This window comes from Notechis scutatus, chromosome 5 (assembly GCF_049901735.1).
Source record: "Notechis scutatus isolate UNSWTSFEM ecotype Mainland chromosome 5, rNotScu1.2, whole genome shotgun sequence".
In the NCBI taxonomy this organism is placed as follows: Eukaryota; Metazoa; Chordata; class Lepidosauria; order Squamata; family Elapidae; genus Notechis; species Notechis scutatus.
In genome coordinates this window covers 115,466,598-115,493,755 of record NC_142013.1, presented here as the reverse complement: position 1 = coordinate 115,493,755, position 27,158 = coordinate 115,466,598, and the positions used below count along the sequence as shown (strand labels likewise).

The following is a 27,158-nucleotide window of genomic DNA, read 5'->3' as shown; positions in this document are numbered from 1 at the left end:
ATCTATCTATCTATCTATCTATCTATCTATCTATCTATCTATCTATCTATCTATCTATCATCTAAAGCTTCTCTTGCTTAATCTCTCTCTATCCATCTACTGTTTCCATCAGAAAAGTAGGAAGCCAAGTGTGAGAGAGGTGATTTAAAAAGAAAAAAAAAAGATGTGAGAAATAAACAAAAAAATACAATTTTCAAAGATTCCAGAACTCTGGAACCTCACGTAGGCAAAGAGGAAACAAACTCAGGGACAAAGGGGTTTGTATCCTCCAGAAAACGCATCCTTTCCTGGTTTGGACCAAGGGAAGGCTGGGGCAGGGATGGTGGTGTGACGGTCGGTCGCAGAGCCCCACGGATGGAGGAGGCTTGGCTGAAAGCTCCTTGTTTACTTCTGCCGGGGAGAATAAGTTGTTGATTCCCAATATAACTTCCTATTAAAGGTTCTCTTTCATTTGGAAACGTAACACCTCTGAGGGGTTTCCAAAGGATGCTCTCTCTCTCTCTCTCTCTCTCTCCCCCCCCCCTCAAAAAAAAGGGGGGGGATTCATTTACTAGATCTTCAACTTCTGCCCTGCGCTTTGCGATGGTCTTTGGGACGGTGGGATGGTTCGTGCCAAATAGGCCGGTCCAGGGTTGTGTTTGCTCCGCCTGTGTAAAACATGCATTGACTTTCCTGCACAGGGACACCCACACCACCACCACCCCCCATGCACAAAAACAAAAGCCACCGAGGGACAGCAAGGGGGCTGGGCAGGACACAGTCATAAAGGCCATCTTGCCTTTTTCGACCCCCTCCGACGCCCCTGCTCTCACAGCAAACCCCACCCTTTCATTAGACAGGGAATCCTCGACTTATGACTGCAGATGGAGCAAGAATTCCCGTTGCTCAGTAAAGCGGCTGCTGAATGAGTTTTTCTAGGTTTTTTTTTTTTTTTTTGCGACAGTGGTAAGCCAGTCACTGCCGTCTTTAAGCGAATCACACGGTTGTCAAGGCGAATCTGGATTCCCCCATTTGTTATCAGAAGCCAGCCGGGAAGGTCACAAAAGAGGATCACTGGATCTCGGGACCCTGCAACAGTCACAAACACCGGCCGATGGCCAAGCCCCTTGACCGCAAGGGGATGCTGCAGTGGTCATAAGTGTGAGGGCTAGTCATAAGTAACCCTTTTTCCAGGGCCTTTGGAGCTTTGGAAGCTGGCCGTGGTGGCACAGTGGTTAGAATGCAGTACTGCAGGCGGTTTCTGCTGGCTGCCGGCTGCCGGCTGCTCCTGACTCAGCCTTCCGTCCTTCCGAAGTCAGTCAAATGAGGACCCCGATTGTTGGGTGGGGGAGGCAGGAGGCTGACTGTCAACCACTTAGAGAGGGCTGGAAAGGCATTATAAAGCGGTATATAAGTCTCAATGCTATGACTATTGCGATTGCCAAATACTTGATGGAGACTGTCCTTACGGGGAAAAATGGAGGCGGAAGCTCTTTTATAGGAAAAAACAAATATTTTTAGCAGGAATTCTGCCACCTCTGGGCACTTTTCTGAATCCCCGGAGAGGATCTGCCCCTTGCCATTGCCCTCTGCCCACCCACCCCCCAGTAAAGGACAAGCGCTTGTCTCTTCCAGGGGTCCCCAAACTTGGCCACTTTGAGACTGGTGGACTTCAACTCCCTGAATTCTCCAGCCAGCTCTGCTTCTGGGAGTTGAAGTCCACCAGTCTCAAAGTGGCCAAGTTTTGGAGACCTCTGCGCTACTCCCTCCGATGGACAGTCCTCCCAGTCAGGGAAAGCCAGAGGCTTCTGTATTAAGATTGAATCCTGACCGTCTCTTTAGAAGCCCCTGTTCCAGGCCTATCTTCAGCAAGGCGGCTTCCCAATTCCTCCCCTTCAATTCCTGATTTTCCTTCCCAAATCAGCTCTAATAAGGGGGGGGGGCTCATTTCAGCCTCCTCACAACAGCGGGGAAAGATGGGAGAAGCAAACCCCCTTTAAAGAAAAGGGCTGGCCCTTTAAATGCATACCCCCCCCTTCTCAGCCCACCCACCCACAAGGAACCTGAAAGCCCTGGGAAACCCAAGATATATATATACATTTTTAAAATAATAAGAATAAAAGCCCCAGCTTTCCCTCCTTGTTTAAAATCCCAGAGCTGGGACCCTTTGATCACCCCTGGACTTCTGTTTCTCTTGACGTTGCAAAGTTTTCGCGGGCAAGGAGGCCATTCCTCTCTAGACCGGGGCCCTGTAACCTGAAACATTCAAAAGAGCTTTTTGGACCCGTTTGCCCACAGAAAACACCGGGAGCCACAAAACCTGGGTGGGCGTGGCCAACTCAATCCCACTCCAGTGGTGTGGGATTCAGCCGGTTCGCACCGGTTCAGGCGACCCGGTAGCAAGGATTTGGCATGGGTCGACAAACCAGTAACTTCTGGCTGGCCACGCCCCCCACCCGGTGGCCCCTCCCCTCCCTGTCAGTCCTTATCGCGCATGTGCAACATTGCACGCCTGCCCAACCTCACCGACTGCGTTCCTCCCTGCCCAATCACTGCTTCAGGTGTTGGTTTCCCTCCCAACGATCAGCTGTTCCTACAATCAGCTGTGCCGGGATTCCCTCCCTGTCTTCCTGCTTCGCCCACTAGGCTTTCTTGAGGCCCAGGAAGGCAAGAAATGGAGGGAGCCCCCCGTGCTCCATTTTTGCCTTCCTGGGAGCAAAAACGCCCCCCAGCAGGCTTCCTGAGGCCCAGAAGATCCAAAAAACAGGGGAGGGGTTTGCTGCAAAAAGCCACACCCACCGTCACACGGACACGCCCACAGAACGGGTAGTGAAATTTTTTGAATCCCACCACTGACTCCCACTCAGTCACATGACACACACCCCCCGCCACACCTACCCAGGTTTTGTGGTTCCTGGAGTTTTCTGTGGGAAATGGGTCTCCCTCCCTCCCTCCCTCCCTCCGTCCCTCCGTCCCTCCCTCCCTCCCTCCCTCCCTCCCTCCCTTCTTTCTTTCTTTCTTTCTTTCTTTCTTTCTTTCTTTCTTTCTTCCTCCCTCCCCGTGATGGGGAGGGAGGGCGAGGGGCGGGGCCGGCCAGGGCTGGGATCACCCAACAGGGAGCCACAGCAGAGAGCCCCAAAGAGCTGCACGAGGCTCCAGAGCCGCAGGTTGCTGACACCCCCTGTAGACTGATTTTGAGACTGGGGAAGAGACCCGATTTGGGGGGCACAAAGGATCCCCCCCAGCTCAGTCCCTTCTCCCATCCCAGCTGGGCCTCCCGTGCCAGTTCCAAAGAGGGGCTCCTCCATTTGAAGAGTGGGACAGGCTGGTTTTTTTTTAGGAGGGTGGGATTCTTCCCCCAAATGGCATGGCAGCCTCAGTCAGTTGAATATTTGGAGGCTGTGAGTTCGATCCCAGGTAGAGGCTAATATTTGGAATAGACTCTCCTGCTTGAGCAGGGGGTTGGACTAGATGACCTCCAAGGTCCCTTCCAATTCTGTCATTCTATGAAATTTATCAAGGAGGAAGGAACGGAGGTTAGGTCCTGAGGACGGATGGCTTTGGGGCCCTAAGGGAGCCTGGATCAAGTCACCAAGGGTTGAGCTTGGGGCGGGAGGGGGGCACATCACCCCCCATCTACCACTTTTACCCCATGGTGCCCCCTCCCCCTTGGGCCCGGCCTTTGGCCACAGGGACCCCATCCAAACACGTGGGAATGTGGGGCCCCCACCGAAGGATGGGACTGGCTTTTAGAAGGCAGAATCACAGGGTTGGAAGGGATCTTAGAGGTCATCTAGTCTGACTCCCTGCTCAGGGCAGGAGGCTCTCTACTATTCCGGACAAACGGCTCTCCAGCCTCTTCTTGAAAACCTCCAGCGATGGTGCAGGGGAGGTTTGGGGGGACAGTTTGGGCTGGATCCCCCTCCAAAAGACACCCCAAGGATTGGGGTGCTTCGACCGCCCTTGACAGGGGGAGGGGCAGCCCAGCTCCTGCCCCCTCCCCCTCCCTCCAAGGCTGCAAGGGCTTCCTCCAGCCCAACTCTGGTGCCCGTTTTTCGGTGGAAGGGGGCTGAAAGCAGCCAGAAGCCCTCAGGTAGGACTGGCCACATCCCCCCTCCTCCTCTTCTTCTTCCCTCCTTCCTCCTCTTTCTCTTCCTTCTTTTTCTTCTTCTTCTTCTTCTTCTTTCTTCTTCTTCTTCTTCTTCTTCTTCCTTCTTCTCTTCTTCTTCACTCCTTCCTCCTCTTCTCCTTTTTCTCTTCTCCCTTTTTCTTTCCTCTTCTTCTCTTCTTCCTCTTCCTCTTTTTCTCTTCCTCTTCTTCTTCCTCCTTCCTTTTTCTCTTCCTCCTCTTCCTCTTCTTCTTCCTCCTTCCTCCTCTTCCTCCTCCTTTTTCTCTTCCTCTTCTTCTTCCTCCTTCCTCCTCTCCCTCTTCCTCCTCCTTTTTCTCTTCCTCTTCTTCCTCTTCCTCTTTTTCTCTTCTTCTTCCTCTTCTTCCTCCTTCCTCTCTCCTCTCTTCCTCCTCCTTTTTCTCTTCCTGTTCTTCCTCTCCCTCTCCCTCCTTTTTCTCTTCTTCTTCCTCTTCTTCTCCTTCCTCCTCTCTCTTTCCTTTTTCTCTTCCTCCCTCCTCTCCCTCTTCCTCCTCCTTTTTTCTTCCCTTCTTCTTCGCCTCCGCCCGCAACGGCCCGCCGGGCGCCCCGGCCCGGGAAGAGCGAGCGAGCGAGCGGGCGAGCGAGGGGCGGCGCCGGCCGACAGGCGGGCAGGGAGCAGCAGCGGCCGCGGCAGCCGAGCCCGGCGCGCTTTTTCCCCCGGAGCCGCGCGGCAGGTAGGCGCCGCCGGGCGGGGTCTCCGCGGGCATCGGGCGGGGCGGGGCGGCGGAGGGGGCGGGGCGGGGGCGGGGCGGGGGTCCCGCCTACCTCGCGGGAGCGCTGTGCGGGGCCGGAGCAGACGGCGCGGACTGGCGCCCGGGCGGGACCCTCTGACGGCCGCTCCCCGGCTGTGCTTGACCCCTTGCAGGCCCGGCGGAGGAGGAGGAGGAGGAGGAGGAGGCGAGCCCGGCGGCGGCGGCGGCGGCGGCGGCGGGGCAAGATGCACCTGGAGGATGGCTGAGGCCGGCCGGGCGAGGGCTGCTTCCCCCGCGGCCCGGAGCGGAGGCGGCATGCGGGGACTCTGGCCCGCCCTGCTCTGCCTGCTCCTGCTGGCCGCCGTGCGCGGCCTCCCGGCCCCCGGCTTGCCCATGGCTGACCTGGCCGACGGGGCCACCCGGGAGCCCGCAGGTAAGCAGCCCGCGGGAGGGAAGGAGGAGGCGGCGGCGGCGGCGGCGAGCAAGGGGGCTGGACTAGATGCCCTCCAAGGACCCTTCCGACTCTCTCATCCTCTGCCCGAAGCGCCGCGCCGCTGGTGGGCGGGAGCTGCGGGCGCCGCGGGGAGCAGCCTGGGGTGGCCGGACTGCGTGGGAGCTTCCTCGCTCCCGCTGCTTCCCCCTCTGCCCCTTTCCCCGACGGAGACCCCGGAGGGCTCGGGCCCCTTCCCGGCCGCCGAGCAACCCTCCCCGCCCTTCGGCCGCTTCGAGGGCCCTTCGCGTCGTTGGCTTGGAAACGTTTCCGAGAGTTTCCTCGGCGAAACTCCGCGCTTGGGCGAAACGGCCCGGGGATGGAGCGCTTCTCCCCGGGAGGCTCAGGGCTCGGCGGGGGAGGCTGCTTTGCCTGGGGTCCCTCTCCGACTCGGGGCGCCTCCCGGACCCCGGAAAGTTTGCCCGGGCTCTCGGAGGAGCGGCGCACAGGGTCGCCTCCCTCCGGCCGCGGCGGTTCGGCTGCGCGCACTTTCTCTCCTCCTTCTTCGGTGGAGGGAAAACGGCGGGGCTCCCGTCCTTTGCCCCGGGATAAAATTAATAATAATAATAATAATAATAATAATAATAATAATAATAATAATAATAATAATAATAATAATAATAATAATAATAATAATAATAATAATAATAATAATAATAATAATAATAATAATAATCGAATACACAGCTGCAATAAGAGCAAGCCCCTCCCTGGAGAAATAAATCCTCTTCGTCCTTCTGGGGCAACTTTTCGCTCTTCGTGCAAACGGCGGCTGCTGCTGCGGTGGGAAAGCGCATTCCCGAGTCCGCCTTTCCGAGTCCTGCTCGGTGACCAAATTGGTCAGAGGCAGAAGAAGGGAGAGGAGTAACATTTCCTCCAGGTATTGCGGGATTCCAACCCTGAGCAAATATTAGTCTGCCCAGCTCAGTCGCTTGCACACCGGAGTAGCAACCCAAGGTGTGTCCTCCTCTCCTGGTCTCAAAATAGTAGCCATGGCAGCCACCCGGGGCTCGGCATGAAAAGGGCCTTTTGTACTTTTGAAAAAGGGAAGAAGAAGCCCGTTTCGGCTCTGATTTCACAGGGAAGCAGCCGTGCGTCCTTCTCCTCTTGTGGCGTCTTTCCGTTTGGGATGACGCAGAAAATAACAGATAAAGTTCAGTTTTAATCCTTGGAATATGAAAACCTAGGAAACCGGAAAAAAATATATATGGAGGATTGCGTTCAGTGGTTTCAATTCCCTCCTGCCTTTGCTTGTTATGGAAGCAAATTATAAATAAAAGCAATTGTGAACTCCTGATGGAAACAGGGGGATTTTTCTCCAAAAAGTTCCTCGTGTTGAAAGAGACTTAAGGCCGTAGTAGCCCTGTGTGTGCATCCTAGGAGTTGCATTTAATGTTTTGGATAGAGTAACTGTTCTAAGGAATAGCGGCTGGAAAACCTAATTTTTGCCATGTAAAAATAAAACAGTCCAGCTGAGTTTACCTGCTATTCAGGTAAACTGTATACCTGAGTTTACCTGAGTTTACCAGTCAGGTTCAGCTTTTCATTTTGTTTCCTTGAGCGTTAGAAAGATTCCAAGAGCTTCGCCTTGTATTACGTTAGATCGCTTAGCTGTACATAAACTAACTGAAGACGCTACACAAGTAACACCAATATTTGGTTTCGCTGCTAGGCTGTGTGTAAACAAGCACGACTTTATTTAGAAGGAAATGTGGTCAAAGGCGGATACACAAAAGACCAATGGGTTGGGCGTTGAGTAGGTAGAGAGTCCCACCAGAATAAATAACGACAATTAGACTTTAATTCCCCAAGACAAAACAGTCTTAATTTGAGGGAACGTTGACGGCAGTGGTTCCCCCCAGCACTGGAGGCAAACGGCAATTTCGGCAATTTCGTGAATAAAGCCAGCCAAACGTTTTGAGGGTAGCGGAACTAGGCATCCGGCAGGCCATCACAACGCTATCGATATGCAGACATTGCGGGTGCTCCCAACGCCGGAGGCGGCTTTCAAGAAGAGACCTGCGGGGAATGGGATAGGGTCTCCTGCTCGGGCACGGGGTTGGACTAGATGACCTCCAAGGTCCCTTCCAACTCTGTCATTCTGTATTCTGTATCACAGGCATGAGGTAAACCAGGGGTCTCCAACCTTGGCCACTTGAAGCCTGGAGGACTTCAACTCCCAGAATTCCCCAGCCAGCTTTGCTGGCTGGGGAATTCTGGGAGTTGAAGTCCTCCAGGCTTCAAGTGGCCAAGGTTGGAGACCCCTGGTATAAATCTTAGCTTTGTGACAAACCTGTTGAACAAAGGAGACAGTTCAGCCCCAGACACTGCACAAATGTTTACTTTTAGAGCAGGACATTGGAGTGAGTGAGAGAGAGAGAGAGACAAACAGAGCCTTCTTCAGGATGAAACGGGCCGGCCATTGGTCCATTCCTAAGGCGGGTTTGTTCAGCAGCTTTGCGTTTCACTGTCCAAGGCCTTATTTTGCAAAAGAAACAACCACAACGGGGGGAGGAGGGCTTGGAAACATTCTCCCCCCCCCTCTCTTCTCCCTGCTTGTGATCTAATTCTCCACTCGGAGCTGGGAAGGTTGTAAGTAACACAGCTCCTGCCTTGTGCCGCCACTGAGCCGCCCTTGAAAGGAGCCATTCTGTGAGGAACGCCTGTGTGTGTGCTCCTAGGAGCCCCCGCTATTAGTAAAGGTGGTGCAGATTCTAGCCTCGTCCAGGGAGGTATCCCGCCATTAGCAGGGAGAGGAGGAAGGAGGCAGATGGCGGGGGGTGGGTGGGTGGGGGCGTGCGTTCTTGAATACCATCCAAACCAAAGTCTTTGGGGGCCTCCCTCCGAACTGAGCTTTCCTCTCTCTTTCTCCCCCCTCAGCTCCCTTTCTCCAGGCTGCAGCAAAAGAACCGTGTCGATTTTATTTTTATGAATGAAAGCAGAGAGGCAGGACAGAATGGGCCGTGTAGGTCATTCACCAGAGTGGCAGTGATGATTAGGGAGGTCAGTGAACTCCTTTGCAGACGGGAACACGCGGCCATGCTATTCAGCCGCCGCAGAATAGACTCGGAGATAAAAAAAAAAAAAATTAAAAAAAGCGTTCACATTTGCATTCGCATTCAGATAAAGATATAACTTGGGACGGTTGGTGCATGACAAGTAGCAGGCTAACTTCACTGCAGACAGAGCTGGGTTGCGGGGGGGGGGGGGTTAAGCTATTTAGTAACTCACGAGGTGTTGCGTTCTACTTGTGGCCCACAACGCTTATTTTCTAAAACCCCGAAGAAAAATGACTCGGCGAGGAAGATATCTTTCTTTCTTTTTTAAAATAATTTTTATTGAACTTTTCCACAGTTTAAAAACTCACATATGCCATCTTTGCAGTATTGCAACATCGGCGTTTCCATTTAGGTTAATATCCATAGTTACATATAGACATCAATTTTTATTCCTACTGTCTCTAACTAATGGTACCGTTTCTCCCAGACCGTAGAGTATTCCTCATCTTCTCTATCTTGCGATTCCAATATGAGTTGGACCATTTCTGCACAATCCAATATTTTCTTTATTATCATACTATCGGGGTGTGTGTGTGTGTGTGTGTGTTACTATCTAATTTCCAGCTCTGTGCATAAGCGATTCTTGCCGCTGTCGATATATGTATTATGATATACTTTGATTTGTTCCTTAAATATTCCTCTTATTATTGCTAGGAGAAACATTTCAAGAATGTAACTTTTTATTCTCCGCGTTTACAGCTGCAACCCAAAGAGGTGCTCACAGAGACAACTTGTGGCTAATGTGCAGTTATAAACAAAACTTACAAGGGCCCCAAAGAGAAGAGAGAGACGCGTACAAAGAGAGAAATTGTTTGCATCTCGTGTTTATTTTAGCTGGGGATAATTGTGCCCACTTTCCAGGCTCTGGTGGCATTATGTGACTCTGAAAAGCACTTAAAAATAATATTTGCTCTTTTAAAACCTAGAGCACAAAGTAACATTTCACAAGGGTTACGGCCAAAGGGAAAGAAACGCAACAAGCATGAGAAATGGCCGAAATCAGGAAAGGTCGGAGCAGATTTGGATGGTAGCTTTTCATTTGTGCAATTCTAACTGCAATTCTTCAATCTAGTGATGAACTATGATTTGTTTGAAATAAGCCCTGTTTAAATCATGGTCAAATCCGTATGGGGTGCATGATGATAGGCACGGAGAAGCTCCGAATCCTTAAAAGGCCCTTGCTTTTAATGAGTTTAGTTCATTTCTAAGGTTAGTTGAGGTCTGGAAGACCAGAATGATAGAATAATAGAGTTGGAAGGGACCTTGGAGGTCTTCTAGTCTAACCCCTGCTCAGGGAGGCGACTTTCCAGTCCCTTCTTTAAAACCTGCTGTGATGCAGCATCCACAACTGCTGAAGGCAACTTTTGTTCCGCTGGGTAATTGTCCTCACTGTGAGGAAGTTACTCCTTAGTTTTGGATTGCTTCTCTCCTTGCTTAGTTTCCCTCCGTTACTTCTTGTCCTGCCTTCTGGGGCTTTGGGGCTTTCTTCTTTGGGGCAGCCCCTGTTCAAAATCACAAGTTTTGAATAAAGATCCACCACTATGGGGGAGCAGGGATCAAACCTGGATCAGTAGAATTCCTTCAGATCACTCTTGGTGTCAGTAAGAGGTTACTTTTTGTAGGTAGCTTCCACGCAGGCCACTGCAAGATTTCTACAATTCTGTCATTCTGATCTGAAATTGCCCTCTCTCTCTCTCTCTCTCTCTGTGTGTGTGTGTGTGTGTGTGTGTGCGCTGTTCGCAGTTCTCTTTTCCAATGCATTCACATGTCTTTTCAGTTTTTCGGCTTAGGAATCAGTGCGGAAAGTTCCTGTTATCACCTCATGGGCATTTTGTTAACGAGAACAATTGATCTGTAGTATAAACATTTCAAGAAGATTGTGATGACTGCTGTGGTTTTATTTGTCTTGCTTGGCATCGCTGTCTTGTTTAAAACAGGAACATCCTGGCATTGTGATCAGAACCAGACCAGTTTTGAATGCTACGAGATGCCCACAAGATGGGTTATCTTGCTAATTCTAATGGGTGGGGTGTTTTTTTGGGTGGGTGAGAAAAATCTTCTTCCCTTTAAAAAAAACAACAACAGCCGAGCCATTTCTAATTATATTTACGGTTCTTAGTGTTTCCCAGTCTGTAGTTTGTAGAAATGAATCTTGTGATTCAGGGGGAATGGAAAGTAAATAGCACTAGCAAGAGCCCTGAGTCTTCTATACCGCTTCACAGTGCTTTGCAGCCCTCTCTAAGTGGTTTATGGAGTCAGCCTCTGGCCCCCAACAATCTGGGTCCTCAGTTTACCCACCTCGGAAGGATGGAAGACTGAGTCGACCTGGAACCGGTCAGGATCGAACTGATGGCAGTGGGCAGAATTATCCTGCAATACTGCATTCTAACCACTGGGAAGGAAGGAAGGAAGGAAGGAAGGAAGGAAGGAAGGAAGGAAGGAAGGAAGGAAGGAAGGACTGACTAGCAACAGCCCTTATATACGGCTTCACAGTGCTTTCCAGCCCATTCTAAGTGTTACAGAGTCAGCCTCTTGCCCCCAACAATCTGGGTCCTCATTTTCCTGACCTCAGAAGGACAGAAGGCTCAGTCAACTTTGAGCCTGGTGAGATTCGAACTGCCAAATTGCAGGCAGCCAGCAGTCAGCAGAAGTAGCCTGCAGTACTGCCCTCTAACCACTGCGCCACCTTGGCTCTTCTTGGACCTTGGAACATAGTTGGTACGATTTTGTTAGTTGTTGTTCACTTTCCTTTGCAGGTGTCCTTGTTCAGTGACACCTTCTCTTGTTCGAAATGGTGGCACCTTTGAGCGACAGGCATGGGAAAGTTCTGCACCCTTCAGCAGTTAGAGTGTGGGGAATCCAAGTGTGAATCAGTGCCTGGTGTGGTTAAGAAAGAGTGCGGACTCCTTGGTGCTGTTTGAGTTGGGTGGTTTCCTTGCAGACGTTTCATTACCCAACTAGGTAATGTCATCAGTGATCAACTCTTAAGAGCGTAAATGGCTGGTGTGGTGGCCCATGAAAGCGTTCCAGTGATGAAGCCTTGATTCTTATGGGGGAAAAGTTGAGGAGTGGTAGGCTGGTCGATTCAATCTCTGCCCCAGCTGTTGTGAGGATGTGGGATACTCCAGTGATTTAGAATAGGGGGTCTCCAACCTTGGCCACTTTTAAGACTTGTGACCTTCTGGGAGTTGAAGTCCACAAGTCTTAAAGTTGCCAAGGTTGGAGACCCCTGATTTTGGAGACTGAAGCCATCAAGAGACCCCAGACTCAGGATGACTTGAGAACGGAGGAGTGGATGATGTAAATAATGTTGCACTGACGCAGAGAAGCTCAGCCTATTTTACACGTCGCACATTACGATATTCCATGCAGGGATGAAAAAGGTGTGAAGCTTGCAACATGACCGTCATGGGCTGTTTTCATAATTTGGGTAAAGGACCGGATCCCGAAAAGTTCTCTGCAAAGCTGATTACAAGGCCCCAGACCTTAGAAGTTGTAAGAGGCAGAGTTTAGAAATAGCGGTGCTGGGGGGAAAAAAAAAGAGAGATAATAAGATTACGTGTGGTATGAAAATGATTTGGAAAAAAACTTCCCTACCCCCTCTGGGTTCATTAAAGATGCTGCTGCTTTAATGAGTAAACACGGCATTAGTATAAAGATGTGTTGTCTGTGGGGGTTATACAGCAGGGACAAGAAAAAACACACCAAAGGTGGGAGGGAAGAGCAAAGAGATTGTGGAAGGTGGAGGTCCTGGTTTAAAAGGTCTCAGTGTCAGCTTTGGAAGCCGTGTTCCACGCTGCCACATCACCCGAGAGAGAGAGTGGGAGGAGGGTGATTTCAATTAAGTAGCTCTAAGTAGACAATATAACATTCTTCTGTTAGTCCAAGGCCATTGAATATGGCGCAGGACGGAATAAGGATCTTACTTTTGGACGGGTTTACTTTTGGTTGGGCCCTGTGATGTGATGATGACCAAGGAGGGATGGATTTGTAGTTTGAGAAATGGTGGAAAGCCCAAAAAAACGTTTAGATTCGGGATCCCACAGGTGTGCCAGGAGCTGTTCTAACAAAGGTACTTTGGAGATACGTTTGTGTCGGAGTTACTGATTGGAAGGGAGGTTGGCTGGAACGCCGGCCTTTAGCCTGTTGCGCTAGGATGGAAACCGAGCATTTATCAGCTGTGCCTTTAAGGTGCTGTGTGTCTGAACTGGTAGTCCTCGTTTTATGGCTGTGGTTGAGACGGCCCATTGTTTTGAGTTACGATAGCTGCAAAGCAAGTCACCCATGCGACCGATGCGGCTTTAAAAGCTTTCTCTACGGCGGTCATTAAATAAACATCACAGTTGTTAAACGAACGTGGCCGTCACTAAGTAAGCACGGGGGTCGTTATTCAAATGCAAGGGTTTGCTCGGGGCTGAAAAGTGAAAGTAAGCGCCCCTGTTCCACAAAGCTGTCAGAAAACGCAGTCACGTGATTTCAGGATGCTGCAACCGGCTGCAAATGTTGCCCAAGGTTCAATGCGAGGTCACGTGACTGTAATCACGTGACCTCATGTCGGGCACTGAGCATCGGAACTGGGTTGTGTAAGTACCTGCAGGAAGATCCATTGCAACTCCGACCGGTCACTAAGCAAGCAGTTGTAAGTCAACGACTGCCAGTATATTAGGTATACAGAGAGTATTTGCACCAAGACAAATTCCTTGTGTGTCCAATCACACTTGGCCAAGAAAACAATTCTAATTCTAATTCTAAAATTCTCATGCGTTCCAGTAGAAATCATATTAGAAAAAATTCTTTTGAATTGTCTTCCTAGGACATTTGATTTTTTGGCATCTCTGTAGAAAACATCTAAAGTTGATCACAGTTTATTGCTCTTCATCATTAAGAACTGGAGTTTCCAGTTTGCTTGTCCTCATTTTCTTGTCCTTCTTTTAGCTTATAAAATCATGCACCCTACTTTTTATCGACTTCATGTAATGTTGTTAGTAAATGTAGCCGCAAATAGTGCCTTTGGGTTATATCTGATAAATAGCATTTAATCTCTTAACGCAGAGTAGGTTAAAAATTCACCTTCACCCTCTATCACTTGGTCCAAAGTCAATCCAATTTTCAGTGTTGAGTTGGCTTAACCACCACCTCAAAAAGGCCATAAAGTTGGGTCAGTCACATGGGGAGACTTCATTACCCTCATGCTGTAAAGCGAGGACTACCTGTAGCTGAAATCTTACTACTGGTAGGTGCACATGGTTCCATCTCTGTAATGGTAATAGTAGTGTTGGATGAGGAGGCACCTTCTCAACCAACATGTGACCTCAGTTTGATCTCTAGCTTAGCTACTTATGGTGAAGAATAAAATGGTGTAGAGTAGAGTAGAATGGAATGGAATATAGAGTGTACTATAGAATAGAATAGAGTAGAGTAGAATAGAATATGCAATAGAATAGAATATAGAAGAGAAATTAGAATAGAGTAGAGTAGATGTCAAATGATGGTTTCCAAATGATGAAATCCATCTAAAAAGAAAAGAACAAAGTCCATCTTCCATAATAACTTCTGTATGTAGGAAAGCATCAAATTGGCAAATCCTCCCCCCATAACCAGCAAAAGAAAGAAAAAAATATAATATAAAGAAAAAAATATATATAATATATATATTAAGGCTAAATAAAATGGCTACACATATGTCAGTTTCGGGCTTGACAGTACAGTAGAATATAGAATAGAACATAGAATAGAATAGGATACAAAAGAACAGAACAGAATATTTTATTGGCCAAGTGTGATTGGACACCCAAGGAATTTGGGCCTCTGGTGCATAGCTCCAGTCATCTGTCTGGGTAACCAGAGTCCTGGTTGGTTGGCCAAGTCCTTCTGCGCTTCATCCTTCTCCTCTGACTTCTCAACCTCTGTAATTTTAAGATAATGTGGACTGAGCTGAAACACCCTACTAGGCACTGAGCAACATTATTCAAATGTGCTGCCATTTGGATGCCATTGGATCCTAAAAGAAGCAGGGATCTGAGGTCTGGTCTGGTCTAATTTGATGGAGTTGCTTTCAGTTGTGGCTTAAGAATGTGGGCAAGGCGCTTGAAAGGGTTTGTCCAACCATTTAATTTAACCCGATCCTAGTATTTAATCCTGAAAAGTGCCCTATTATTTCTCCTTAATGAAAGGCAATCTATAAAACCAGGGAACGAAATAATATGATGCAGCTAGGAGTCCCAACAGCTTCTGGAGGTGGAATAGTGGAAAATATACTCTCTTCATTCTTCACTCGGCATCAAACTGTTTCCATGAGGGAATTTATCCTAGTTTTCGCCCCAAATCTTGGCCCTTTTGTCGGCTGCAGGGATGAAGTCAGGCTCCGTTTTATTTTAGATTCAGGCCCCAAGATTCCAATTCCATTCGAACCGATAACAGTTTTAATCACAGTCAAAATGTCTGCAGTTTTTTTTCCCCTTGCCTGTCAGAATAGGAATAAAAGTGCCAGGAAAAGAGTCAATATTAACCTTGCAACGCTTTGGCTGATAGTTTCAGGAGTTTCCTTCGTGTGCTTTGAAAAAATATTTCCCATTTTAGAGCAAAGACATTGTCCCCTTCTTTGATTATCTGTCAAGAAGCCAATAAATCAGTTGTAATAAACTAATGATATATATCTCTATCTCTCTGTCTGTCTGTCTCTCCCTCCCTCCCTCTTTCTCTCTCTCTTTCCCTTTATCTATCTCTATCTTTTCTCTCTCCCTCCCTCTCTCTTTCCCTTTATCTCTCTCTCTCTCCCTCTCCCTCTCTCTCCTTTTCCAACTGAAGAGAGTTCCAAGCAAAGGAATTTATCAGCTTTTGGTTTCTGAGCTGCGCACAACACAAAGAGAGAAAAACAAAATCTGAGAAAAGAGTGTGCATCTGGAGTTGTTATTTCTCCATGTATAAAATACAAAGATATTAAGAGTTGCAATACAGGTAGTCTTTGACTTAACAGCAGAGTGTTCAAAGTTACAACAGTGCGGAAAAAAGTGACTTACGACCGTTTTTCACATTTACGACCCTTGTGGCATCCCCATAATCACGTGATCAAAATTCAAAGGCTTGGCAACTGGCCTGGACTTATGACTGTTGCAACGTCCTGGGGTCACGTGATCCCCTTGGGCGAACTTCTGACCAGCAAGGTCCACAGAGAAGCCAGATTCACTTAACGATGGTTGCACGAAAGGAGGCAAAACGCACTTCACAAATGTTTCACTCAGCGGCAAATATGTTGGGCTCGGTTGTGGCCGAGGGCTCCCTGTATCAAAATAATGCTAAGCATTGTTCCATCTCGGTCTCCCTTGTAGAGAAAAAAATACCAGACAAAGCCAGACGGAGACAAAGAGAGGAAGGAGGATAGAAAACGTAAAGCAAAAGTAAAGTGACTTCTGGCTAACTCCCTGGGAGACAAAGGCAGACTTGCTGATGTTGTTGAGGGACACACTGCCTGCTTCTCTGGGGTTGTGTTGAAAGCCAACTTGGCAACGGAGGGTCCTTCCCTCGTCCACAGCTTGGATTCTGTGGCGCTGAATGTCAGCCACCAACGGAGAAACACTCCCCCCCCTCCATTTAAATTTATTCCTCTGAAATGGGGAAATCATGTTCTACGATGCCAAGAAAGGAACGTCCTTCAAACCCACTTTGTGATTCGGTCTTTGTGATTGACACTTTTTGCTGAAAAGCCTTTGCTGTTGGCGTTTCTCAGCCCTTGTCGAGTTCAGCAACTTCCAGAGGTTTAACTCTTTGCAAGGAGAAACCGGGGGAAAGATTATTCCGGAGAGAAGCAACCTTGAACCCATTTCCTGATAGTCAGAACAATCATGCAGTGGAACAGAAGTTGTGGGTGGAGGTTTTCAAGAAGAGACCGAGAGTCATTTGTCCAGATTGGTTAGAGGGGTTGGACTAGAGACCTCTGAGGTCCCTGCTAACCCCATGGTCTAAGATGTAGGGCCTTCAAGTTATGCTGGATGGAGAATTTTGAGAGCTAAAGTCCACACATCTTAAACGTTGACAAGGCTGAGAACCAGTGTAATAAACCATAATGGACCTCCAGCGTAGTATCTCCAGCGTAGCTGTCCCCATAATGGCAATGCATTTTATGTCCTCCCTTGGCTACCAAAAGGCAAGCGATGAAGCGGGCTGGCATTTGACTTCAGGCTCTCTGCTCCACTGAATATAAGCAGTGGGTTAGGATATCTGCTGCAGAATGGTTTGGGTCTACTCTGAAGAAATAACCTAGATAAGCGCCAGGACATATTACCTCACACACTATTGCCCAGAAATAAATTCCAGGGTCCATAGCAACCTTGGAAACCTGCTCTCTGGGGTGTTGTGTTGTTTTGTGTTTCACATTGAGGCAAATGCTCAGAAGGAAAAGGAGAGGAAGAGGGTTGGAAAAGCAGAGGCCCTGAAGGACTAAATTAAGTTCTGGTAGAAGAATGAAAGATGGAAAGAGTGCAACCTTCTCCCGTGTCCTCTAAGAGGCTGTGGTGATGGATAGATTGGCTACCACTGATTATTATTATTATTTGCAAAAAAAAAAATATTTTTTACACAAACATCAACGTTACACGAACATAAATCATAGACATTGGCTGCCACTTCTGTCATTGTTATTTTTTTTCCTCCAGCTTTGTTCAGGGAAACCTCAAGGCTCCACTTCATGCTTCTCTGAAGGGATCTAGATATTGCTATCGCCTTAACTTAGTTGGAGGAGCGAGTTGATTCAATCACCTGCAATCTGAGTCACCTTTCTGAAGTTTTGCACAGATACAAATCTTGGTTCTGAGCGTTGTGTCTGAGCTGCAGTGGAGTTAATCCTCTGATGTTGATTCTCACTCTGTAAGCGGTTGGTACGTCTAGTAGGTTTGGCCATCGGAGGGGATGAAACACAGTACGAGATTCCTTGATAACTTACCTGTGCTGAGTATATATATACCCGCTTGATGATCTGTCTGCAGCCTTTTGAACTCCCTTGATTCCCTATATATTTTACGTTTGTTCAAATCAACGTTTGTCTCCTTCTCCTTTCTCTAGTGGAGAACCGGGGCACCTTTGTTCAAATATTCAGGTGGAACATTCAATGGGGCATTGGTAAATTTCACCGTAATTTAGCAGTGGGAATCCAAACCCAGCTCCTCTGCTCGTTCAAATCGTTTTCCCAAAGGGCGATTGATTCCTGCTTGCAAGGAGGGCGAGAGACTTTCTAGCGACGGTTTTTCGTGGGCAAGCTCAGGTCCTTAGCAAAAACTGGCCAGGCCTTTCAGAAGCCAGTTGAGGTTCCCTTCCGAAGCCTTTTGCTTTGCAAAGGAGAGAAGCCGTTTCTTCAAGCAAGCACGGCGAGGAGAGGCGCTCCGCTCTGCCAACTTGGCCCCATGGTGACCAGGAAGGAGGGGGGGGAACTCCCCCAGAAAAGGGGTGGGTTGGGGGCAGGGAATATTCGGGAGAGCTCAAGTGAATAATAATCAGCAAAGAGGAGGAGGAGAGGTAACAAAAATACAATCCAGCTACCAGTCACCTCGCTTAATTTGGTTGTCTCTAGTCCCCTCTTGCTTTCCACGCATTTCCCCCCACATGTCTCCTCTCCAGAGACCGGTGGGCCTTTAGGGTAGTTGCTCCAGAAGCGACCCTTGTAAAGAGATGTATTCCACGGTCTTAGGAATAGAGAGATTTAGGTGCTGATAATCCATTCTTAAAATTTAAAAACAATGCCAAAAAGATGTAAGGGGGCTTTATGTTCCTGTGAAATGATGATGCAGGGTCTGGAAATAAGAATTTGGACTTAGAAAAATAGGTTTGGGGAAATAACTCGATCCTTTCGCTTTCACAGTCCTGAAAGTAGGAAAGTAGAAAGTAGTATAGCAGGGGTCCCCAAACTTGGCAACTTGAAGACTTGTAGACTTCAACTCCCAGAATTCTCCAGCCAGCATAGCATAGCATAGCTGGCTGGAGAATTCTGGGAGTTCAAGTCCACAAGTCTTAAAAATTGCTAAGTTTGGAGACCTCTGCAGTGTAGTTTCCGTGGCTGTAGTCCATCCACGTGGCCAAGTATACAGGTAGCCTTCCATTTATACCTGGCTGTTTATGGAGATTCTCATGTCTGGTTGCTTAGAGACCATTCAAAGTTAGGACAGACTTCCTCAAGCTATTTATGACCCAGGCGCAGCATTTCGATGACCGTTTAATGATCCGTATAACTTATTAGTAATTCTGGGCTCACTTATGGTCATAAGTTGAGGCTACCAAGAACCTTGCCCCCCCATCAATTAGCCTCTTGGCCTCTGTGGTAGACTGAGCACGACACCTCTTCAGATGAAATAGTTTCAATTTTAGTTTGGGTCTAAGCTAAGCAGAACAATTGGATACGACTGATTATATGGGTTTGTTATAATTCAGGTATAAAGGCAGAGGAAGAATACATAAATATGATGCCAAGCCATGTTCCTGGGATTTTATAAACTCCAGGCCACATGACACAAATGCAAGTTTCTCATTCCCAGAGATCATACATTTGAAAGATGGTAGACCTGGCCAGTTTTTTTTCCCCATGTCACTTGACTACTCATCGCCCACCGCTGAATGCTATACAAAATATTTTATTTGTTTGTTTGTTTATTTGATTTGCCAATCGCTTACAAGATAATAGGTATAAGTATAAACATGAGTAAGAATACAGGAAATAGGTGCAAATAAATGGGGACAATGGGACAGGGATGGTAGGCACAATGGTGCACTTATGCACGCCCCTTACAGACCTCTTAGGAATGGGGTGAGGTCAATAGGGGATAGTTTGAGGGTAAAGGAGGCAGGGGGGGGGGGTTTAGAGGATGTAACAATAGAGTCAGGTAGTGCATTCCAGGCATTGACCCCTCTGTTGCTGAAGTCGTACTTTCTGCAATCAAGTTTGGAGCGGTTTACCTTGAGTTTGCATCTATTGTGTGCTCTTGTATTGTTGCGGTTGAAGCTGAAGTAGTCATTGACTGGTAGGACATTGTAGCAGATAATTTTGTGTACTCCCCTTAGGTCCAACCGGAGGCGGCGTAGTAGTTCTAGGTGGTCCAAGCCCAAAATCTCAAGCCTGGTGGTGTAGGGTGTATTCTGTTGCGAGCAGAGGAGTGGAGTAACTCTTCTCGAGAAATACTTCTGGACTCACTCCGTTGTATCAATGTCTGATGTGCAGTGTGGATGTGTGAAATCCTTGAGCAGAGTATAGGACCCCAGCAGTTCTACCGATTGTTCTGCTCTTCCAGAGGATGAGTTGGAGGAGGCTCAGGATTTAAGAAAACCAGGCACTTTTCACGCGCCTGTCATGGTGCATCTAGCCTTCTGTTCAACCTCTGCGGGGTTGCTTGAATTGTGTTTTATGGCTGCCTTGGTATGGAGCTGTGGCCCGAGGGGAGGCTTCACAGAGTGACTTGGATATTCGGTCTGTCACTTTTGGTCACCAGGACAGCCAAAGCAAACAGGAATGTCAGAGGAGGAAAGAGCTCAGCCTCGGGCAAACGTAGCTGTTCAAGGCCAGAGATAATCGGATCGAACCGGCCTTCTTTCTCTCCCTGACTTTGGACGAAAGGGCGTGAACCCAGCCGGGGAGGGAGGTTCCCTTTCTTGGCATGTTTAACCCAGGCACGTCCTCCATTTACGCTCAATTGCTTAGCAATCTTTTCACAGTTACGACAGGCCGACCTGGGGAAAAATACAACTCGTCTTTGAAGTTCTGAGGGTTGGGCCCAACCTCACCGGGACCCCTGTGGACACAGGAGGCCCCTGGGTCTCTCAGCAACATTTGAGCCACATTTACTGCCCTTTGCAGCACCCACATAAAAAAGAAACACCTGGCATTTATTTCTCTTTAAAAAAATTTTTTTTTTATAAAACTGGCTCATGGGGAACCACTGCAAAAAAACACACCAAAGTTTGTAAAATCAGGCGAGTCATGTGAGTGCCCTGATTGATGACTTTCATGAGTTACGGTCATAATTCAAGGACGAGCTGCAGGCCCAAACAAGGTTTTCAAAAGTCAAGAGATAACTTCTATTTCACTTGGTTTTCTCGGCTTGAAATTGTGCCTTGTTTGGAAAAAAGTAGGGTGCCCTTTTAAGACCAGCTCTTCAGAGAACCAGTGATGGCCTTCATAAGTATTTTATCCCATGGTGGTGCAAGGGGAAATCACACAACGCAAAGCCCACTCTCGTTTTTTTCCTCTGGTCAGTTTTTTTTTTTAGGTCAAGGTAAAGGTTCCCCTCCTTGCACATCCGTGCCAGTCGTTTCTGGCTCTGGGGGGCCGCTGCTCACCTCCATTTCAAAGCCAAAGAAGAGCCAGCGCTGTCCGAAGACGTCTCCGTGGTCATGTGGCTGGCAGGGTGAAACCGCTTCGAAGGCGCACGGAGGAACGCTCTTCCCTTCCCACCAAAGGGCTCCTTAATTTTCTTCTTGCATTTTTTTACATGCTTTCGAACTGCTAGGTTGGCAGAAGCTGCTGGGACAAGGAACAGGAGCTCACTCCGTGACGCGGTACGTGGGATTAGAACCGCCAAACTGCCGACCTTTCTGATTGACAGGCTCCGCGTCTTTAACCACTGAGCCACCACGTCCCTCCCCCTTTTTTAATCTCCTGCTTTTTCAGGAGAGAAGAAATGAAGTGAGGAAATGAGGAGAACAACGGGACTCCTTCATCTTGTACACTACAGGCAGTCCCCGAGTTACGACCACAATTGAGCCCAAAACTTAGGCAGATATGTGAAACGTTTGTTAAGTGAGTTCTGCCCCATTTTACAGCTTTACTTGCCACAGTTGTTAAGTGAATCATTGCATTTGTTAAGACACCATTGTCAAGCTGCCCCATTGGCTTGTCTTGTCTGAAGACTGCAACCATCATCAATAAGAGTCTGAATTTCGATCACGTGACTCTGGGGGTTCCTGCAACAGTCGTAAGGGTGAAAAACGGTCATAAGTGTCTTTTTTCAGCGCTGTTGCAACTTCAAACGCTCATTGAACACTGCACTGTTGTAGGTGAAACCCCACCTGGGATTTAAGCCTCGGGGAAGCTCCCTGATCCGAATTATTGGGGGACAGAGAGCAGCATTGCCAGGCCAGAGAGTTTCGTTCCTTCTGTGCAGGGAAAAACGATGCAAACTTGTCAAGCGGATAATCAACTTTTCATGTTTAAGGGCCCTTTTCCATCTCATGGCCCCGCAACAGCACAGGGCAGGTAGTTGCAGGCATTTTAACAAGCCAGCCCCCCAAACCCAGCAGCGCAAGAGTGATGGCGAATCCATTAGAGCAGGGGTCCCCGACTCGGGCAACTTTAAGCCTGGAGAACTTCAACACACATCCACACTTGCCAAAGTTGGAGACCCTTTTTGCATTCGAGGGAAAGAATCTCATTAGAAGTAATCTGTGGAGGCGCACAAATGCACAAACACACACGGGGGGGGTGGGGCTAATGGCAAATAATGACGCTGCTTTCTCATCTACCCCTGGTGTAACTGCGCCCTTGGCCTGAAGTCCTGGGCAGGGAGGGAGGGGGAGGGGTGCTTGGGCTTGGCCACAGAATGCCACCAGGTGGCACCAACCAACCTCCGAAATTCTAATCAAAACACGGCAAAACTCCTAAAATTGCAACAATAGACTTTTCTTGCATTCTCATGTAGATGGATATTTTTTTTAAAAAAACAACTCCTTGAGGGCTCCTTGGTACGCTCTGAACTGGTTCTTTTCTTGCAGATGTTTCTACCTCAGGGTGCACCAAGGGCCCCTCATTTCCCCCTGGGCTACAAATATTTTTCTTTATTGGAGGGGAAAAAAAACTACTTGTTTTGGTCAGCAGTTTTTTTCCAGAGGGGTCTTCCCAATGCAATGTGAAGTCACACCATGATGCTGAAGGCTTGAAAAAGCTCTTCAGACACCTCGGTGAAGGTACGGTGTCCACCAAGTATTAGTCGCTGTCTCTTCCTCCCATCCTTCGCAACACCAGGGTCCTCTCCAAGGAGTCAGTCCTCTCTTCCCATCTGGTGGCCAAAGTATCTGAGCTTCAGCTTCATCCTTTGTCCCATGGAAAGGGCGGATTCGGGATCTCCTCGCAGTCCAAGGGACCCTCAAAAGTCATCCCCAGCACCCCAATTCAAAGGCCTCTTCAGTTCTCTGCCCTCCCCAGGGTCCAACTCCCGTAGCCGTGCATCACTGCAGAGAAATCCACAGTTTTCACTATTAGCTGAAATAATAAGAGGAGGACAGCAGAAAGGAGTACAGTTGCTCCGAGAAAGATTTTCTCTAGTTTGGACTGAAACTAATATTCTCAAAAGTCGGAGAGAAGTCATTGTCATGTGATCACAGAAAATTCATAGTTTTTTGCCGGAGTTGCACACGGATTGGAGTGTTGACTGGCTTGGCTTGTAGAGGGCAAGGAGAAGATTTCTATTTCCCCACGCTCCCATCCCTCTGCTAAAAAAAATAAAATACAGGAAACCTCCCCCCCCCCCCCCCTTTTTAAAATCAAATGCCTCTTTGTTTCACATGCTATTTCGGCTTATTTATCCCCTGTAGGTGGTCTTGATTTAACATCAAGGATAACATAGTGGTCAGCTGCTCCAAAGGATCTGCTAGGAAAGAGGTCCTGGAAGGTGATCGTAGAATATTATTTGAGGTTCTTCAGGAGGTAGTAACGTTTGGGAGGTCTTCTCTCACCCTTGCATTCAAATGCAAGAAACATGGGCGCCCTTTCTAAAAAGCAACAAGATTTCTACGAAGGGTGCCGTGTCGTGTGTTGGCTCTCCGTAAACATGTCTCTCCTTTATCCAGCTTTTTCATACCAAGAAGCAACCAGGATGATGAGGGGACTAGAGACAAAAACACATGAAGAACAGCTGCAGGATTTGGGTTTGGCTGGTCTCGAGAAAAGAAGAATTAGGGGTGCCATGATAGCAGCCTTCCGATATTTGAGGGGTTTCTACAGAGAGGAGGAGGGGGTCCAGCTATTTTCCAAAGCACCTGAAGGCCAGACAAGGAACAATAATGGATGGAAGCTGAACAAGGAGAGATTCAACCTGGAAATAAGGAGAAACTTTCTGACAGCGAGGACAATCAATCAGTGGAAGAGAAGTTGCCTTCAGAAGTTGTGGGAGCTTCATCCCTGGAGGCTTTCAAGAAGAGACTGGACTGCCATCTGTCAGAAATGGTGTAGGGCCTCCCGCTTGGGAGAGCAGGAGGGGTTGGACTGGATGACCTCCAAGGTCCCTTCCAACTCTGATTATCTGTTATCTGTTAAACCTCCCAAAATATAATGTTTGTCTCCTTTTTCAAAGCTTCACACTTTGGTGGTTTCTAGTCCTGCTGTGTGCGAAGCATAATTTCCAATGTGACATTACAAAGTGAGGTGATGTGTGATGGTCCTGTGTACTTTGGACAGTTAATTAGTCTTCAAGAAAAATCCACAACTTTAAATATTCAGAGCAGCTCAGATAAACATTTGTGCTAACATCTCATTGGCTTCAAAACACATTGCCCTATTTTCATATTCTTGGGGAAGGGAAATCCATTGCTTGACTGCTGGGTTCATATTTTTCCCCTGGGCTATATATTGATACTTACAAACTGCTCGATTTCTGCATTTGGGTTGTGAGAATGGAGCTTGGTTTCCTGTGCTGGAGGAAGAAGAAATAACAGGTAGTCTTACAACAATTTGTTTACTGACCATTTGAAGTTACGACGACACTGAAAAAAGTGACTTACGACCGTGTTTTACATTTATGACCACTGCAACATCCCCTTGGCCATAGGATCAAAACTCAGAGGCAACCGGTTCACATTTATGATGGTTGCAGGGTCCTGGGGTCATGTGATCCCCTTTGGCGACCTTCTGACAAAGTCCACTTGATAACCGTGTTACTAACTTAACAACTGCAGTGCTTCACTGAACAGCTGTGACATGGAAGGTCGTAAAATGGCCTTTGTCACTCCTTTAACGAACTCCTTTAAGAAACGTTTCCCTTGGCAACAGATGTTTGGGCCTCAGTTGTGGTCAGAAGACAAGGACTGCCCGTAGAGAGATTGGTTTCCCGTGTCTCCAGGCGTCTCCACACCTGGCCATTTTAAAACTTTAAGCATGGCTGCTGAGGAATTCTGGGCACTGAAGTCCACAAGTCTTGAGACTGATGTTTTGTACATCAGCACAAAATGAGTTTGACAAACCATTGGCAAGGTTCACGCTGTAAGCAGGAAACATAATTCTCAGCAGTTTCCATACTTGGAGGCAAGGAGGTAGATCCAGTACTGGAAGGCTGAAAACACCGTTTTAATTAGCCCCGAAATAGAAGGCCCTTGTGTTTTGGTGAATGGCGTGTGTTGTGCCCTGCATCTTTACCTGGCACACAAAAGGGAAGGCTGGGGACACTGTGTGCTTTCAACAGAGGTTCCCCCAAACAGGCAGCCGTGAATGGGAAAGAGGAGGAAAGGGGTGTGCGGTGGGAATTGGGGGCTTCTTCCCAGAGGTTAAGTTTACTTTAAGAACACCCAAAAGAACGGCTCTGCTGAAGGGTTTAATTTATCCCTTCCCGGGTCTCGAAAAACAAGATTTCTTTTTTTTTTTAAAAAAAAACAAACCACAATATTTCCAGCAAATAATGGCCACTGTATTGCAGCTAGCAAAGGAGTAAATCTTGCAAAGGGCAGTTGGTTTAAAAGGAAATGAAGGATTTGTGTGGAGAGATATGTGACCTTTGATGGAGGATGAAACGGAGTATTTAGAGCATGGAATGAAATTTGTTCTCCTGGTGCAAAAGAGTTTCATTGGAGTGGTTCCCATAGTTCCTGAGCAAGGGGTTGGACTAGATGACCCCCCAAGGTCCTTTCCATGGTTATTTCTATGGTGAATGAACTTTTAACTATGTGAGCAAGGCGGTTTGTTATGAGCAACTCTTTTTTTGTTCCATTTTGTGCTCATGACAACGACAGTGACTAAGAGAGAGAAGCTGATGAAGGATGCGACAGCAACAAAGATCGGAATAATTAAAATAGTATTTTCATTGAGGACACTGAGAAAGAACATGTCTGTGGAAATCCATCAAATGTATTTATGTGAAGTGCTAATGGATGAGCTCTGCAGCTCCTTATGTGCATGTTCCTACTTGAATATCTAGGGAACACCATGCGTGGTAGGGAGGCATCAGGCAGGTTTCATCCGAGCATTTCTGTACGTGTGAAGTCCAGCCATGGTACAGCTGCTTTTCTCCAATTTGGAGATGAGCTGAAAGTCTAAAGGAAATTTAATTTTGGAGGAGGAGGAGGAGGAGGAGGAAGAAGTCATCCTTGGTGCTCTCTGAGTTTGGTTGCTTTCTTGAAGACGTTTCACGTAATATCATCTGTGCTAGTTCCTGCTAGTTGGATTTCTTCAATTATTGTTTCCTTGGAAACATCAATTGCAAGTATCTCAGACTCTCATCTTAAACCAGAAATACAAATATTATTGAAAATTATCTTCAGATCAAAGAGTTAAGTCAACCAGAAATAGCTAAACTGAAAGTAGCATTTTTAATTCAGTGCTGAAAGTACATCAAGTGGTCGAATCCCCCTTTTGTGCAATGCAGAAGTGCATTGAGGCAGCACATGAGCACAGAAAGTTTTTATGTGGACATTGGCACTTTGTAACTGCTGGAGTGGAAAGCCAAAATTGCATGGAAAAAAGGGAATTTTGGAAGAGTGAGAGCAATGGGCAAAGTAACCGGTCTCTATTTCTCAACGGCTGGGTTTTAATAACTTACTAGGCTAAAGCCCAGTTCTTGAGTTTGTGGCCCAGTGTCTTGTTCCACCAGCTTATAATTCTTTGTGTTGTGCAAAGCAGCTGAATTACCGTACTTCATTAATTTTAATTTGGTTAACCACGAATTTGTGTGTTGGGTGGACAAAGCCATTGAAATTGAAATGCCATTGCTAATAAACAGATGCTGAATCCTTACAAGAGGGAGGGGCACCTTTGAGATTTTGGTTACTCAAAATTTAGGTTTCTTTCTTTCTTTCTTTCTTTCTTTCTTTCTTTCTTTCTTTCTTTCTTTCTTTCTTTCTTTCTTTTCTTTCTTTTTCTTTCTTTTCTTTCTTTTCCTTCCTTCCTTCCTTCCTTCCTTCCTTCCTTCCTTCCTTCCTTCCTTCCTTCCTTCCTTCCTTCCTTCTCTTTTTCTCTCTCCTTCTCTTTTCTTTTCTTTCTTCCCTTCCTTCCTTCCTTCCTTCCTTCCTTCCTTCCTTCTCTGCTCAAACCTTGGAATGTATGCATTCTAACTCAACTTGAAATGATTTATCTCCCCACTTTATCATGACTTTTGATAGCGCCAAGCTTTGGACTCTGTAGTTGTTTGCCCAGAGATTGTCATTGGGAGTTCAAGGCAAAATGTAAACAAGACATTTCTTAAAAGACAGGAAATTGGGAAATTGGGGTTGTTGAAAGTGGAGCAGAACTGTAAGAGAAAGAAAGGATCCGATTCAGAAGAGATGGTGGTCTAAGAAATAATTGAAGGTGTTGCTTACCAACTTCACAAAAATGTATACTTGCAAACAAATTCACATACATATACTGGCTAGGATTATATAATTACAGAGTCCAGAATAACGAATACAAAGGACTCAACTTTAAAACTGTACATGAGATGACCTTGCACCAAGAAACAAAAGCAGAGGTACATGGAGTTCAAGATTCAGAATGAGAAAGATGCTACAGATCCAGAGCCTTTTTGTTTGTTTTTTTGGTCTTGGGCGATGCTATCACTTACTTTGTCCAGGCTCAG

At 47.3% G+C, this 27,158-nt stretch overlaps 1 protein-coding gene across 7 annotated transcripts in view; it reads left to right on the top strand.

Annotated features, from left to right (window-relative positions):
- The first annotated feature begins 4,850 nt into the window (after positions 1 to 4,850).
- The window catches only part of FGFR3 (fibroblast growth factor receptor 3), a 66,935-nt gene continuing 44,627 nt past the window's right edge, over positions 4,851 to 27,158 (top strand). For 3 of the 7 annotated variants that reach the window (XM_087967458.1, XM_087967457.1, XM_087967454.1), the window contains exon 1: positions 4,925 to 5,251. In XM_087967458.1, the coding sequence (XP_087823584.1) occupies positions 5,077 to 5,251 (175 nt within the window). In that variant the 5' untranslated portion in view covers positions 4,925 to 5,076. Of the gene's footprint in view, positions 5,252 to 27,158 lie in introns of all 7 variants that reach the window. The other 4 variants (XM_087967459.1, XM_087967455.1, XM_087967460.1 and 1 more) reach the window with 3 other exon arrangements.